Genomic DNA, 15,081 nt, shown 5'->3' with positions numbered 1-15,081 from the left:
AAGCATACAAATATTTACTTCTTTCTGTTTAAATTCAACACTCTAATTTGACTTCTACCTGCCATAAAAACAATTCGATAACCAATGGGCTACAAAATAACCCCCTGACCACAGTCCAGTTGAGAATGAATTATACATTCTAGTATGCACCGTCCAGATTAAATATGCATAACACATCAGCCGTCATACAATATTAACAAAGGGAGAAGCAAAGAGACAACTGAAACCTCTATGCTCAATAGACGGAATTGAAGGGGAGAAGTCATAGGAAAAAAAAAAACTATACAGTACAATTTCAAATGACAAAGAGGGTAAATCAGCTGTTTAATTGCATGTTACCTGAAAAATATTGATTGTTTTGCGCTCTGGAAAATGTGACCTTTGTGTTCTGCAGGGATTTTTATTTTTTTTTTAATCACAGATCTTTCTTAGGCACTCCTTTCCTCTTTTATTTGTATAGCACAATTTATCACATAGACTCCAAAGAGCTAAAGAACTAAACTGTATCTACTAAAACAGTTACTCAGACATCATCTTTTTACAGTGCAATTATTTAACCGTAAAAGTAACTCTTTCTCCAATCACCAGTCAAATTAATGAGTAGCATTTCTTCATAGTTACAAGCAGAAAATACTGCCGCTTGTTACTTACATTTGTAACAGCGTCAGTATTGGCTCCAGCAAGGCAGAGATGGCGCACAACCTCCAGACCTCCATTATTAGATGCTAAATGGAGGGGGGTCCTTCCAGACTGTAAGAGGAAGATCAAGGTATTGAAAGGTGTTCACTGCTTAATGCATTACATGTTAGAAATGCAAGCGAGATCAAAGAGATCCAAACAAAATATAGTTTTAAGTTAATATGCTGTTTAATGTAGTCTCCAGTTGTATGTTGACATCACTTCACACTAAAACTATACAAGAAAAAATAAAATGATATGATATACCATAATAGTAAAATAATATAATGATATGATGTAATATTATAAAAATGCTAACTTTGTTTGGCAGGTCAAGGTTAGCCTTAGCGTTGCAGATGGCGATGACAATAGGGAGGTTTCCATCTTTACAGGCGATATGGAGGGGTGTATTGCCATGACGATCCTGCTGGTCCACGTTGCAGTGGTGCCTGAGAAGACAGTGGACCACCTCCACCTGGCATCTCCTCACAGCCAGATGAAGAGCTGTGTGGCCATCCTGCAAACACACTTCCTCGGTCATCATCAGATCAGATCTATTATGATATGTCTGTTAAAGGGGGTTGGGCTCTCCCTTAGAGACTGGGATTGAAATTTGAACTCAGTCACCTAGGAGGAGCTCAGAGTAGAGTCGCTGCTACTACACATATGGAGGAGCCAGCTGAGCCAGTGAATCTACCAGGTACTTAATGTACATGACAAATTTTCATTCAATCATAATATGCTCACCTTGTCAGTGGCTTCCACATTTGCCCCATGCTCTATGAGGCATTCCACAATATCCACAAAGCCCCTGGCAGATGCCGTTAGGAGAGCTGTCTCCCCTTCCCTGTTCTTAGCGTCCACATGGCAGCCTGCCTTACAGAGTGACCGAGCAACTGCAGAGTATCCATGCCAGGCAGCACAATGTAACGGTGTCTCCTGTTCCTAAAAGACATTCAAAACACAAAATAATGATTACAAAGTTTCTTACAGTGATACAATACAGTACAAAATGACATGTGTCCTTACCCTGTCACAGAGGTCTGGATTAGCTTTGATGCTGCACAGATAGCTCACCACGTCCACGTTTCCATAGCGTGCAGCAACGTGTAGAGCAGTCTCTCCTGACTATGAGGACAAATAATTATTTACAACATAATTAACCATTTGAAAAAAACTGAGAAGTAGAGTTCTCTTAAGATGATGCCATAATTACATAAACACTACACTTGAGAGCTGAGAAGCTAAATATGCGAAGCTGTGCACATAAACATTTTGGAAAATCAAACATCTTGGAGAGTTGAAGGAATAGGTAAGAAAACTGAAAACTCTACAAAGAGTAGATCTTTGTGCCAATACTGAGATGGGTAAACTACAGAGACGAGGAGTGGGACTTCACCTTATCTTGCACATTCAGAGGGCATTTCTTCTCATGGAGGAATCTTAGTGTGTCCACATGGCCATGTCTTGCTGCATAGTAGATAGCATTGGCTCCGCTCTGAAATAAACATTCAGCATTTATCTCTGACCTTTCACAACACAACATCCAGCCACTGTGTAAGTTTTTAATTTAATATTTTATAAACATTACTTATCTATTGGCCCAGATGTGCAGTAGATCTAATCTAATAATGACTTTATTGATAATGATCGTTATAATTTTATGTCCATTATGTAGACTGTATATATAAAGGGACATAGCTAACCGCCACCTTCCAAATAGAAAGTGTTCATGGGTCACTTCCAGCTCCATCAACTCGGTTTCCAATTGACTTTACATTGGAAAATTGTCACCCCTCTCACTGTAGCTGCTGCAGTGAGCCTCATCGTTTGGTCTTAAAATGTACATCTTAAGCTGCTCTACATGATCCTGTTTTTATGTGATTATTTTTAAGTAAATAAATTCCTATTCCTAATATGGACCTGGCTCCAAATTCGCTCATATAACTGCTAGTACTGTGAGCGTCATTTAACTGGAGCCCACTTCTTACAGTCTGTGGTTGCAACCCAGTCACAGTTGTGATTATAGCCCCCTCTTTAAACATATCCTATTCATCTTAACTTTAAGAGAACAAAACAGGAGCAAACTTAATTTAAAAAATAATATGTAAAATAAATCTATACAAATCAAAGCTGTTGTATTTTTCCTCTCACTGAAACACAGATATTACCTTATCGTGGGCCTTGATTTCAGCACCTTTCCTCATCAACACCTCGATTATCTGAATGTTGCCACCGCCTGCTGCGATCAAGAGAGGAGGGGTGCCATGCTGCCATAACAACAAAATATACACATTACTTTTGTACTGTCACACAGAGTTTTAACTTAGTCACTAACTGTGTGGGGCAGTGAAGGCAGTATTAGTAATTACATAAGCGTCTCACTTTTACTAAACAAACAAAATGTGCACAAACAATTCACAGAAAATATTTATTTGAATGTTGTGGATCCTGTAAAATTGGTATGGATTATTTCTGCTTGAACACTACTGTTTTTCCCACTACTGTGGTGTGTCTCAGGCATTTCAGTTTGTTTCTACAGCCCAAGGCGCGTCTGTATAGGTGGTGGCTTATAGCAAATGAATGTTGGAGTGAGTGATTATGCAGCATTGTCAACATCAGCCCTTTAAATGGCTATTGTCCTTGGTGTACCCCTCCCAAGCCTTTAACAGCAAGGATAGGCTTAAATAGTACAAAGTGAATGGCACTTTTAATCATCAAAATGATTATGCTGGTAAGTATGACACAGTGCAACACAAACTCTGGGCCTGCTGAATTCAAGGCTTATGTTTGTCCATGAGCAAAGCTGTCTGTAATGTTCACCAGTCTGCAAAAACCTGGTCACAAATAAATGTCTCATGTGTAAATGACAATAGTTTTATATTAAGTATTTTGAGGGCTTGTCACCTTGTTAGGCTGGTTCACATCATAACTGTTCAGTGAGCCGAGCAGGTGTTGTAGACCAGGTACATTGTCATCGTTTATGGCATGGATAATGGCCTTCATCACAAATGAGTCTTCCTCATCCTAAAAGTGTGGGAAACACAGTCACAGTTACAGTTATCTGATCTTGTAAGCAGTAATCCCCCCAATTATTTTCATCACATGCTCCTCCAGATCTCTTTCAATGTGCGCCCAACCACAAAAACACAGAACTAAACAGTCTTTGAAAACCCACTCAATTCTCCTTTAGGTCAAATGCAAGTGTCTCTCATTTGACAACAAGTGACCCAATAACCATGAACTACAGGCAGTCTGACGACACAGCTGTGACGCTCTGCTGCACTGGGAGACAAGGAGAATGGATAGGGCAGGGGTGATAAAGAGAAGGAGGGGGGCAAGCCGATGTGGAGCCAATGTGTTCAGCCAAGCGTGGACATCCAGCTACATTCCTCTACATAACTTCCCTGCTGAGATCTGGGGCTCAACCACCTCAGAGGGCTCCAATATTTACAAGCACCATAGAGCATATAGAAAATTACTCAGGAATGCCTATGGATACTGTACAAGCATTTAGGTTGTGGTTTGATTGTTTGATTGTTCCATTCACAACAACAGACTGGGTAAATGGACTGTAACTACATCACTTTTCTCTTTGTGTAAGTGGAGTAATTAGCTACAGATATTCTGTTGTGCATTCCAGCGACCTGTGACAGAAGGGAATTGTCAGCAAACTCCCTCTTGAGGAAGCACCTTTCAAAGTACTCTGTCAATGATTAAACTCGTAACCAAGGCAACACTGTTTACAATTTTATGGCTGGGCCCGTCACCCTCAACAAATACTAACTATACGTTTAACAGCGCAAGTCAAGTCAAATAAAGCAACACAAATAAAACAAATGTCCACTTGTCTCTAAGCAGCGGTAACATTCCAACAGTTCATTGCCTCACCTGCGGAAATGAGGAGTAGATCAATTACTTTTGGCAGGTACTATCACAGATACAGAAAAGCTATGGATACCAGAGCTGTAACTGAAAGGGTTTGAGTTTAAAACATTTCTTACCAAAGTATCATCACTGCGGGCCACACTGATATTACTTCTAGACAGGAATGACCGGGACAGGCGGTTGCATAAGGAAATAAGTCGGACAGATTGCTAAAAAAACATTTTATGATTAAAATCAGGAGGTAAAATAGTGTAAATAATATATTTTTCATAGACGTCTAATGCTTAGATGGAATATAAATATGAAAAAACCTACTTTCCATTTTCTTCGTGCTGCAAACTTTTTAAACTTTTCCATATTGACAGCAGACTCCTTTCGGCTCAGTGCCTGCAGTGTGTCTTTCGGCTTTTCAACAGAAAACAAAACTTTAAGTCATCGATGTTCAAAGAAAAAAATAAATCTATAGAATACATTTACATTTTTGCAAGACAACTGTGGTAATAAAATATCGTAATTTATAGATACGTACTTTAATCCAGGGATGTTGCAGGCTGTCCTGGATAGTCATTCTTTTTCTAACAACAAATGGAGAATACATTGAGTGACAAAATAGATAAAAAAATTATACCATATCATTTAATGGTCAATAAACTACAAAAATACATTTTCTGTAAGGTTTCTTATAGTCTGTATTTTTAAGTTTCAAAGACATGAGGCCTTTGAAATCCATATTCACTAGATGCTCTTTAAACATTTCTTGTTATATACCTCATACTGTATACACATACACACATACTTGGGGTCTTTAACAAGGAGTCTTGCAATGAAGTCTTTGGCCAGTTTGCTGGTGTTGCTGAAGAATTCCTCTTCAAATGTATAATCGACTGCCGACACATTGGCTAATGTCTCTTGCTTATTGTCACCCAAAAATGGTGATGCTCCACTGAGTCTGAAAACACCAAACAAAAATTGATTTATAAAAATGTATCTATATTTTGTTTATATAAGAACAGTGTACAGCATTGCAGTTATTTTTGATACAGTGATCACTTTCAGCCCACATAGAGACTTATAACCTGCAGATGTGAGAAAACTATTCAAGGCACACAGCAGCAAGCAGTGACTCATGAGCAGAGCTAAAAACTGTGGTGGCTGAGTTCCAAATACTTCCCTATAAAGCAGCTGCTCTCTGTGCCTCACTGGGTGTGTTCAGCAGAATACACTGTACACAGAGTGTGCATGTGCTTGTTAGAAGCCTATACTGGCCCTAGTTACACTGACCATCTTTGCTGGTTCACTGAAGTCTCAGCATCTTGTCAGTACCAGACGCAGATCACAAGCAGCTGGGACAGACATGAGGTGGTCCAGGTTAAAGTGAAGAGCCGTTGATGTAATGACTGTACTAACAGAGCCATTAAAATCAACAACACTCATTTCATTTAATGTTCTTTAGACAGTTGCAGTGTAAATAAGCACTGCTGCCATGGCAATTACCAATTCAAACCAAACTATTACATCTTTTGAATGGTGAAAATTGCTCAAAATGGTAACCCATGGATACGCAGCTTGTTGTCAACAAAACACTACAGTCAAGCTGTGCTGTCCCATTTGATGTAATGTTGAATATAGATGAATCAAACTGAAACTCTGAGAAGTGGTTTGGGGACACTGGGACATGCAGGTAGTTTGCATGTGATTGTAAAGCACCTTGCAGTAGGTTGTGATATTAGACAGGGAGCAGTCTATTTTCTGCAGTGCCTGGCAGAGCCATGACAGCTGTGTGGGTGGGAGCGCTGCTGTTTGTGCAGAGTGATGGAGAGCATCAGTTTTTGTTCGGTTCCAGATGATGCAAAACTGCTTATGCTGCTGTGCATGGATCTGCCCATATTTGCAAACCAAAGTATTATGATCATTTATCAACACTGTGTGATGTTACTGTGACATAAAAGTGCCCCAATGGGAAGTATGCAGGAGATATAAAAACTGTGTGCTCCAGTCTAACAAGAGACTTTTGCAAGGTTTTAAGTTTGTTCAGTTTTTAATAGAATTATTCTGTTGTGAGTGGCAGCAGGTCAGATACTTACAGTATGTAGGTTATCACACCAACACTCCTGAGAGAGGCAAAAAGACATAGACGTGTCAGACAAACAGCTGTTCTATAATAACACAAATTCATGTGATGCCATTATTTAATCTATTCACTCACCACATGTCCGCCTCCAGGCCCAGGGGTTCATAGTTGACTACTTCTGGAGCTGTAGCACATACACAGTCAGGTCAAAGATGCTGTAACACCCCTCAATGTTTCTCATTTAGTCTTTTGTGAAAACTATACTGCAGTCACCATCAGTCACAATCCACTTAACTATAGCTTAAGGTATGAAAAAGCTTTGAATGAATCCTAATAATCAAGTCAAAACAAACTGATTTATAATGGGATGATAATTCTTTTCTCCTTTCTCATTTGGAAAAGAACTTCTGAAATATTTACTGTTGGTCATGTCTGTTCTGTTTGAAACACCTTCTTTACTGCCCACACATTCTACAACTGACATTTGCTTTTGTAATTCAATAATCTTAAATGAGTCATGAAATATAAACTACCCTTTGCACGACACAAATAAATAATCTTGTTGGTTAGTTCGTTAACAATTTGTTCTATCTTGCACAGTTGCTTGAGATGAGCATCTGCTGTAAAGATGACACACCGGGACTGGGATAAAGCCAGTGAAGTGGGTGACACAGAATGTACTGGTTGACACAGCATGAAACATACTAAAAATAAACTGAAACATATTGAGAACATGGTACTATAAGGCAACCCGCACTGACCTACAAATTCTGGTGTACCAAAGATGTTTTTAAAATCATTGCCAAAGTCGATCTTATGGGCCAGGCCAAAGTCAATGAGCTTGATGCGCGGGTGAGGCACAGAGCGGTTCAGCAGCATGATATTCTCTGGCTGAAAAACACAAAAACACAACAGATACTGAACTACAGGACCACATTGATCTGTAACACAGTTTGAGATGCTTCATTACTTGAAAAGAAATATAGTTGTCAGCCGATTTAGAATTTATGTACATTATGAAAATAATGGGAGAAGACAATTCCCACAAGATGAGATCACACACAGGACTGAGTCCACGAGAATGGGACAAGATTTTTGAATAATGATAGTTCATGTTAGTTTATGAATGTGATACTCAAATTTTTTATTGATTATATTATATATTTTCGTCATTGTAAGACAGTTTTTATGGAACTAACTTTATTTTTTCACTAACTTAACAAGAAGTTACTCATCATTGCATTGCAAATATAGTCAAAATTACTTGCATAATATAGTCAAATTTTCTTTGTTGCCAATACTTTTTTATTATTACATCGCCTTTTTATTAATAATAATGTAATATACTTATATGTTATATGTAAATCACTAAAACATTTTCCTTGTTCCAGGATTAGGATCAATCAACAGATGACAGAACAGGCCTAGCAGGAAGGAGCCACAGTGGCCATGGAAATGACATGCAAAACAGGGGTAGAACCCTTGAGTAAGTGCTGAAAAGAATCACGACAGACAGAGGGAATTCCTGAAGACACAAGAAACCGTCTTTTCAAATCCACTGAGGGTTTAGTTTGTAAAAGAGCTAGGGCAGATTGGCTGTGGGCTGCAGAGGCAACAGAAGGAGCTAACCATGGAGACCCCAGCTCTATATAACAAATGACACTTCAAAGGAGCAACATGCTATTTCATGCTATTCATATGCTCCACCAAAAGTACTTTTGCTTCTGTTGCCTCCTTTGTTTACATCCTTTTATGGAATTTAATGCATTGATTGGGACTGCTGCCTGCAAACAATTGATTTGCTTCTAAACTGGGAGATAATTTGTTCTAAGCTCATCCATCTGGTTGTTTTAAAATGCATTACAACAGGTGGGGTTTTCTTTAAAAAAAAACAGATATGATGCTGATGATAAAAGGGTTCGGTCAAAGTTCCAACGTTACTGAAACTCAACTAATACTTGACCATATAAAAACATTAAAAACAACTAGTGACAAACATTTTGGACATTTGCAGCATGGCAACCTGAAGTTATCATGTTATCACATTTTAGTTTGTACATGTACTACAATTAAGATCTGAGAAGGGAGTGGTTTCTATTCATTGCAAAATATTATTCAGTGGCAGCCTAAACTACTAAGTGATGTGTTTTAGTCCTGTCTGCTAGCACGGCTGCCTTGGTACACTTCAGTTTTACAAGATCAACATTTCTAAGTGAAGACAATTCAATGTCAGCTAAATATAAACACAGGCCAAGAAGCACTTATGTAAAGCACCTGTTTAACTGTGGTTCCAACCTTTTTTCTCCCCTATTTCAGATAATACAACAGCAAACCCTACATACTTCTCCTACCTGTTAAACTACTGTCTTTAAGAAAAATATAATAACCTTCTGATTAAAAGATGATACAGAAGAGTAATGACACTTCATATAAGCATTTAAGATGCCATCCCATCATTGAAATTCACCCAATCTAGTCTGGACATCTTTTCTAAGAATCCCAGAAAATCCCAGGTGGGAATGACTGCAGAACTGTATATAAAGACAATGCACCTTACTTGCATAGTATTATACAGTTAAGAGACACAATTGTGTTATGACTTGCAGGCAGGTCAAGAACAAGATGGAGAAATGAGATCTCTGAGGACCTGACCAGAGAAGGCATTAATGAGGAGATTGTGAAGGACAGAGGAGCATGGAAAAAGCATCACACATTTAAACAAAAATGATAATGACAATTTTGTTATTTTGTACCTTAAGATCAAAGTGTGCGATTTGCTTGGAGTGCAGGTATTGGACTCCATCCAGGATCTGTTTGAGGAACTGTGTGGCCTCCTCTTCACTCAAAGACTCCTTCTCTGCCAGAAAGTCGAACAGTTCACCGCCCGCCACTCTGGTCAAGGGACACGGAAAGAATTAAAATGTGACGACTCTTAGATCAGAGCCGCTGCAAATCCCTTCTTACTGGAGCTGAGCCTGTGTAATCTAATCATCTGGGTGCATTACAGACCGGCAAATTTACACTGTTGATGTGAAATATACCCATCATTGTTCTCTATCAAGTTACTCTTTAAGGTGCATAAGAACTTTTCTGGTGGGGGGACCACCAACTGCTGGTCTCCATGGAGATCATTACAGTTAAATTTTACTTCAAACTGATAGTGGTAATATTGCAAGGACAAAGTATCATCTACCAATATTTTTTTAGCTAGTTTGATATGATAGTCTCCCCTAATAACACTGCATCACATATCTTAATACTTAAAAAAAACTTTGCACAGATCTGACCAGTAAATTAGCCTGATGGTGCCACCTGTTTATAAATCCTCATTGAGTTAGTTAAGCTTAATGTCATACTGTTCCAGGCAAAGCAATCGCATCTCCCAGGAGAAACGAGCGGTAGTGGAACATCCACCAAAGTTATCACTAAAATAATAGCATTTAATGGAGAATAATAGGATGGGTTTTGGTGCTGGTGGGTCCATTACCCAGAAGGTAAATAACACCATCTTCTCTTGGCCAATAGGGTTTTAAAGATTCAGAGAAGTGCAAAGGAATAAAGCTTGTAATAGCATAGTGCATGCTTAAACTGACAACTAAAAATAACCAAATTTGTTTATGCTGGATTGTCATTGAATCAGTCGGGTGGAGTAAGTGACATAATAAATAAGGGGAAGTAAGAAAAGGTGAAGAGGAAGGGTGCTGTAATTACACAGATACTTATGTACTGACTAACGCATGATATATCAAGGGGTATGTGAAGGCTAGTTAATTCATGTGTGTATTATATTGCAAAATAACATACGGCTCCCTTGAGGGAAATAACACAATGAGAGTTAGACAGCCCCACCCTCCACAGTCCACTGTATCATGTTGTTTACCTCATCAGCTGTTCTAGTGCATTAGCGGTTAATGTGTTGAAACCAAATAAGTCTGAAAAACAAGGTGAAATATGTCCAGGTAATGTGCAGGTCGTTAGGTCTGTCTCTGCTTCTTTGTCCCTTAAACCCTCCCTTCTTTTTACATGAATAAAACACACAGCTTTGCCTGAAACCGAACATTAGTAATTAAATATAGTTCAAGTGGAACTTTCTATATAATTATAACACAATGGACTCTCAGGTGGAGCAAGGTGACCTGGCATTAGTGATGTTAGTTGGATTTTATTCCTGCCTTGACGAAATCCTATCCATGCTTAGGCACTCATCAGTCTCAATCAGCAAATGTCTTCAGTGAGGCTGTGTGCTCTCTGCCTTTTAAAATATCAAAGTTGGAGCCTTGATTTAGCCTCCGTCTTGTCCATTATCAGACCTAACCATTACAAGAATTTCAAACATTTCCTCGTATTGACCGCCCAGCTATTGATTGTTTAAAGAGTGTACTCTAAACATAAATCTGAGGGCACAGGTAACATTAGAGGGAATGAATAGGCACAATAAAAATCATCACACTAATAGTTAAAATAGTTTAAACATGTCACTAGGTTCAACATAGGCTAATTACAAATAAATGTAGATAAATGTGCACTCAGACTCTAAATATTATATATACATTTTATTAAAAATACATCAAAACTAATATCAATTTCAATATGTCCTTGTATAAAAGTGATAAGCATTAATTAAACTGTTTATTATGAGGACGAGAACGCACTAAAAATATAAGACCAGGAATGTCCTACAGAAGATACTAAACCTTATAGAGCAAGTTCAATCAGACAGAACTGGACATTTCAAATAATTTTACAGAAGGGATAACAATAATAACAATCATAGATACTATCTATGTTGAAGACTGAGATAACGAAGGATGGAAGTTGACCTTGTAAATGAGATTTGACCTGCTCATAGGTTCAAAACACGTACCGGTACGTCAGCAGTGAAATTGTAATGTAAACAGAAATGCTCTAAAGGGTTAAATAAAACCTGGAAGATCTGGTCTGACAAGTGCCTTGTGGGAAAAAGGTCAGTCTACAAAGTTTTCAGATATTTTTTCTACAAGAACTCTCAGGTTTAACAACTAACATTTACCTAAGGGTGTGTAGAAGTATGTGCTTTTACTTCACACACAACCCATATATATTTTATATTATAGATAGACTGGGATATATCGGTTTGTTCATTTTGTTTTGCCTTGGTGCCTAAAGAATACACATACAACTATTTTGTGGATTTGTGGTTTCTGAGTGAATTTATAGTAAATTTTTATAAAATAATTTGGGAAAAATAATCTACCCTACATATCGGTCAATCAGTTGATCTCTATTTCATATTTACTATATTTTATTTGTGTTCCTTATTTGAGTCTTTAATTATTTTAAAATTATTTTGCATTAATTTATTTTTCCTCCTTATTTATTTATTTATTTGAGACAGGGACAGCGCACGATTGCCATTATATTGCAATGTGTGAGCTGCTGTGTCCAAGTAATTTCCCTTGTGGATGAATATGACTACAACTTATGATATAGATTTTGTTAGAGCTACAGCATTCACGAGCTGTCAATCTAAAAACTCCACTCACAGTTCCAGGATCAAGATGACCTCGGCCTTGTTCTCGAAGACTTCATGTAAAGTGATGACGTTGGGATGCTGGATCTCTTTTAGGATGCTCACTTCGCGCTCAATGTCCTCCCGGGACACTCCTCGACGACTGGCCTTACTGCGTCGCTTCTTGATGAATTTGGCAGCGTACTCCACTCCTGTGTCTCTGTGTCGGCATCTTCTGACCACCGCAAATTGACCGCTGGAGAGAGGAGACAAAACATAATAACTGGTCTATTTTAAGCATTTTATTACATGGAAGAGAAGCAGTGGTATAATTTTTGAGGGGTGCGCCTAGGCCAAAATGATAAATATTTATTAGAAATGTATGTATTTTATAGGTTATATATACAGTATTATAGTCCAGAGACTGTAATACCTGTATAATAACGATTGCCAGAGACAGACAGTCATTTTGGTCACTATTGGCTGAACTATACCTTGAATGAATATGAATAATTTGTCATACATTTCATCAGTCACCCATCCTATTTTTGCATTGTGTTTGGTTATCACAATCAGGAGTCATTTATTATCATGTCCAGATAGGCAAAGTAAGGCATTTTATTTGTAAAGCACAATTTGTACACAAAGTAATTCAAAATGCCTCAAGTCAGTAACCACAATTATTTTAAAACAATTGAATGGATTATTTTGAATAATAAACATGCAACAACCTAACAACCTCACAATTGACAAACTATGCAATGAACAAAAATATAAGAATAAAAACAACAATGTAAAAAAGACAAGTTAAGTGGAGGATAAGATGGCATCTGGACCGGTATAGCTGGTTCATTCTTTGCTATTAGAGGTGAGAAATGTATTGAAAATGTAATTATATTAAATCATAAATAAAATGTGCTGTGTTCTTTTCAAAACAAAACAAAACAAAATAAATGTTAATTTAATTTTTTTCTGATATACTACAATCTCAACCACAACATTTATTGGCAAATAAATACATTTTGTATGGATTGCTAAAATATCTGGATAACACAAAAGTATACTTATTTTTATTATCAATTGCTCAACAATACTTTCTGGACACATCTGCTGCTGTTGTGTCAACTGCACACTTCAACCAGTTTCAACAGGAAGGGTGTAGCAAAATCTCTTGAAATCATATTGTGCTGAGAGCTTCATTTTCAACATGATTTAAACTAATGAACTTTGTATGACTATCAATCCTCTGATGAACAATGTGGGGTCACATCTCTGAAGATATGACTTCACTCTCGACAAACTTGATAGCAGTGTGTTAATTAACAGCCCAGTTCTCCAAATGAAAAACACCTCATCCACAACATAGCATCACAGCTGCACAACATAATGCTCCTCGTGTCAACATTGGTCCCCTAAGAGTTACACTACAAAACCGAGCTCTTTTTACTGCATATTTTGACAGTGTCACTTCAGAAACAAATAATTTGCTTCAAGTTGCCAGTCAAAAACAAGTCCATTTTAGAAGGGTCTAATTCAGCAGCCAAGCTATACAAAATTATAAAACTTTTAATACAATTACAGTCTATAGTGCCAGATATATTATGATGATGCTAACTCTCCAGCTTTGCCAAGGTATAATTTAATTTAATATCTAGTATATGGCAAACAACATTGTGCAACTGTGCTATATTAAACCTGCATGTGACATTTAAAACCTGAGTCTGTGTGTATACATCAACAAAGCAGGGTCTCATTTCAACATAAAGGCTTATATATGACTGAGTATTGCCACTTACACAGGACTAAACACAGGCAGAAAAAAACACTTGGGGAAGCGAGGACACTTGGCTGAGGGCTGTGCACGCCTCCGCTGTTTGAGCATCCTCACAATCATGAAGCACTTAGTGTACCCAACGCCCACGGAGCGAGCAAAAGGAGTGCGGGGAGAGGGTTTCAGGAAAAAAGCTACATTTTCACTGATTTTTTGTTTTTGTTTGGCAAAAACATTAACAACGTGACAAAAGCTTTTAGAACAGTCCTGCTTTTCATGATACACTTATTATTATTAAGTGGTGGTAAACAAACAACAAGTCATGTCATTCTTTTTCAATGCACGGATGTTAATGCCATCAAAACTGGAGCTGTAGGATCTAGAACTTGAATTATAATGTTGCTATAACTTAAATAACTGGATTGTGGTTTACATGAAAATTTGAAATAAATGCGAAGTTAGATAACCATAATGTTGGGGTTGATAAGATTTGTTGAATCATTTGATTTCACGGGAAGGCCTCAAATGCATTTAAATGAAGACAGTGTCTTGATGCTCCATTGAAAACACCTTAAGTTCTTTTTTTTTTTTTTAAATCAAGACATTGCAATAGTGTGGGCAAAGGGACTTGTGTCTGACAGATGGGGGAAGTAGACAGTGTGCAGAGAAACCAGGAGCAGAGGCTTTCTCATGTTAATGACACTCGACCCCCACAATGACCGCTTTTAACCTCTGGAGGTTCCCACCACTGACAAGTTTGAGGCTGATGTCACTCTGAGACCAGAAGTGCTTTAATAAGTTTCATTTGTCTAACCCTTGATACTATTAAAGGGTGACAGCAAAATATTGTTTACTGTATATTAATTGTTTTTCATTTTAAGAGAAGATATTCAATTAATGATGGACATTTGAAGATGTAGTAACACCATTATTATAGGTTTTACATCAGTGGGCTTTCCTGATTCATCCATTTTCAATTACTTACTTTACCTGATTTATAGGGAAGAGCCAAAAAAGCACAATTTTGACCCATTCACAATTTACCTAGCCTGACTCTCACCAGACTGATATGAGTAGCCTCTGAACTGAGTGCTATGCATCAATCTGGGATGGCTTTCACTGAAAGTGATCAGAACGTTCAAATGAATACTTCACAATGACTGGTCAAAATGACACATCGACAGA

At 37.8% G+C, this 15,081-nt stretch overlaps 1 protein-coding gene across 1 annotated transcript in view; it reads right to left on the bottom strand.

Annotated features, from left to right (window-relative positions):
• The window catches only part of dapk1 (death-associated protein kinase 1), a 51,017-nt gene that overhangs the window by 22,537 nt on the left and 13,399 nt on the right, over positions 1–15,081 (bottom strand). Inside the window, exons 3-18 of the mRNA XM_055161929.1 lie at positions 12,160–12,381; positions 9,391–9,529; positions 7,399–7,528; positions 6,773–6,821; positions 6,651–6,677; positions 5,363–5,515; positions 5,096–5,141; positions 4,882–4,971; positions 4,683–4,775; positions 3,586–3,705; positions 2,850–2,948; positions 2,078–2,176; positions 1,708–1,806; positions 1,426–1,623; positions 998–1,195; positions 622–750 (exon numbers count right to left, since the gene is read on the bottom strand). Coding sequence (XP_055017904.1) covers positions 622–750; positions 998–1,195; positions 1,426–1,623; positions 1,708–1,806; positions 2,078–2,176; positions 2,850–2,948; positions 3,586–3,705; positions 4,683–4,775; positions 4,882–4,971; positions 5,096–5,141; positions 5,363–5,515; positions 6,651–6,677; positions 6,773–6,821; positions 7,399–7,528; positions 9,391–9,529; positions 12,160–12,381 — 1,891 coding nt within the window. The remainder of the gene's footprint in view (positions 1–621; positions 751–997; positions 1,196–1,425; positions 1,624–1,707; positions 1,807–2,077; positions 2,177–2,849; positions 2,949–3,585; positions 3,706–4,682; positions 4,776–4,881; positions 4,972–5,095; positions 5,142–5,362; positions 5,516–6,650; positions 6,678–6,772; positions 6,822–7,398; positions 7,529–9,390; positions 9,530–12,159; positions 12,382–15,081) is intronic.

The sequence above is a fragment of the Boleophthalmus pectinirostris genome, unplaced genomic scaffold (genome assembly GCF_026225935.1).
Source record: "Boleophthalmus pectinirostris isolate CB_2022bp ecotype Guang Dong unplaced genomic scaffold, ASM2622593v1 HiC_scaffold_4, whole genome shotgun sequence".
NCBI lineage: Eukaryota > Metazoa > Chordata > Actinopteri > Gobiiformes > Gobiidae > Boleophthalmus > Boleophthalmus pectinirostris.
This window is presented reverse-complemented; position numbering and strand designations above follow the sequence as displayed.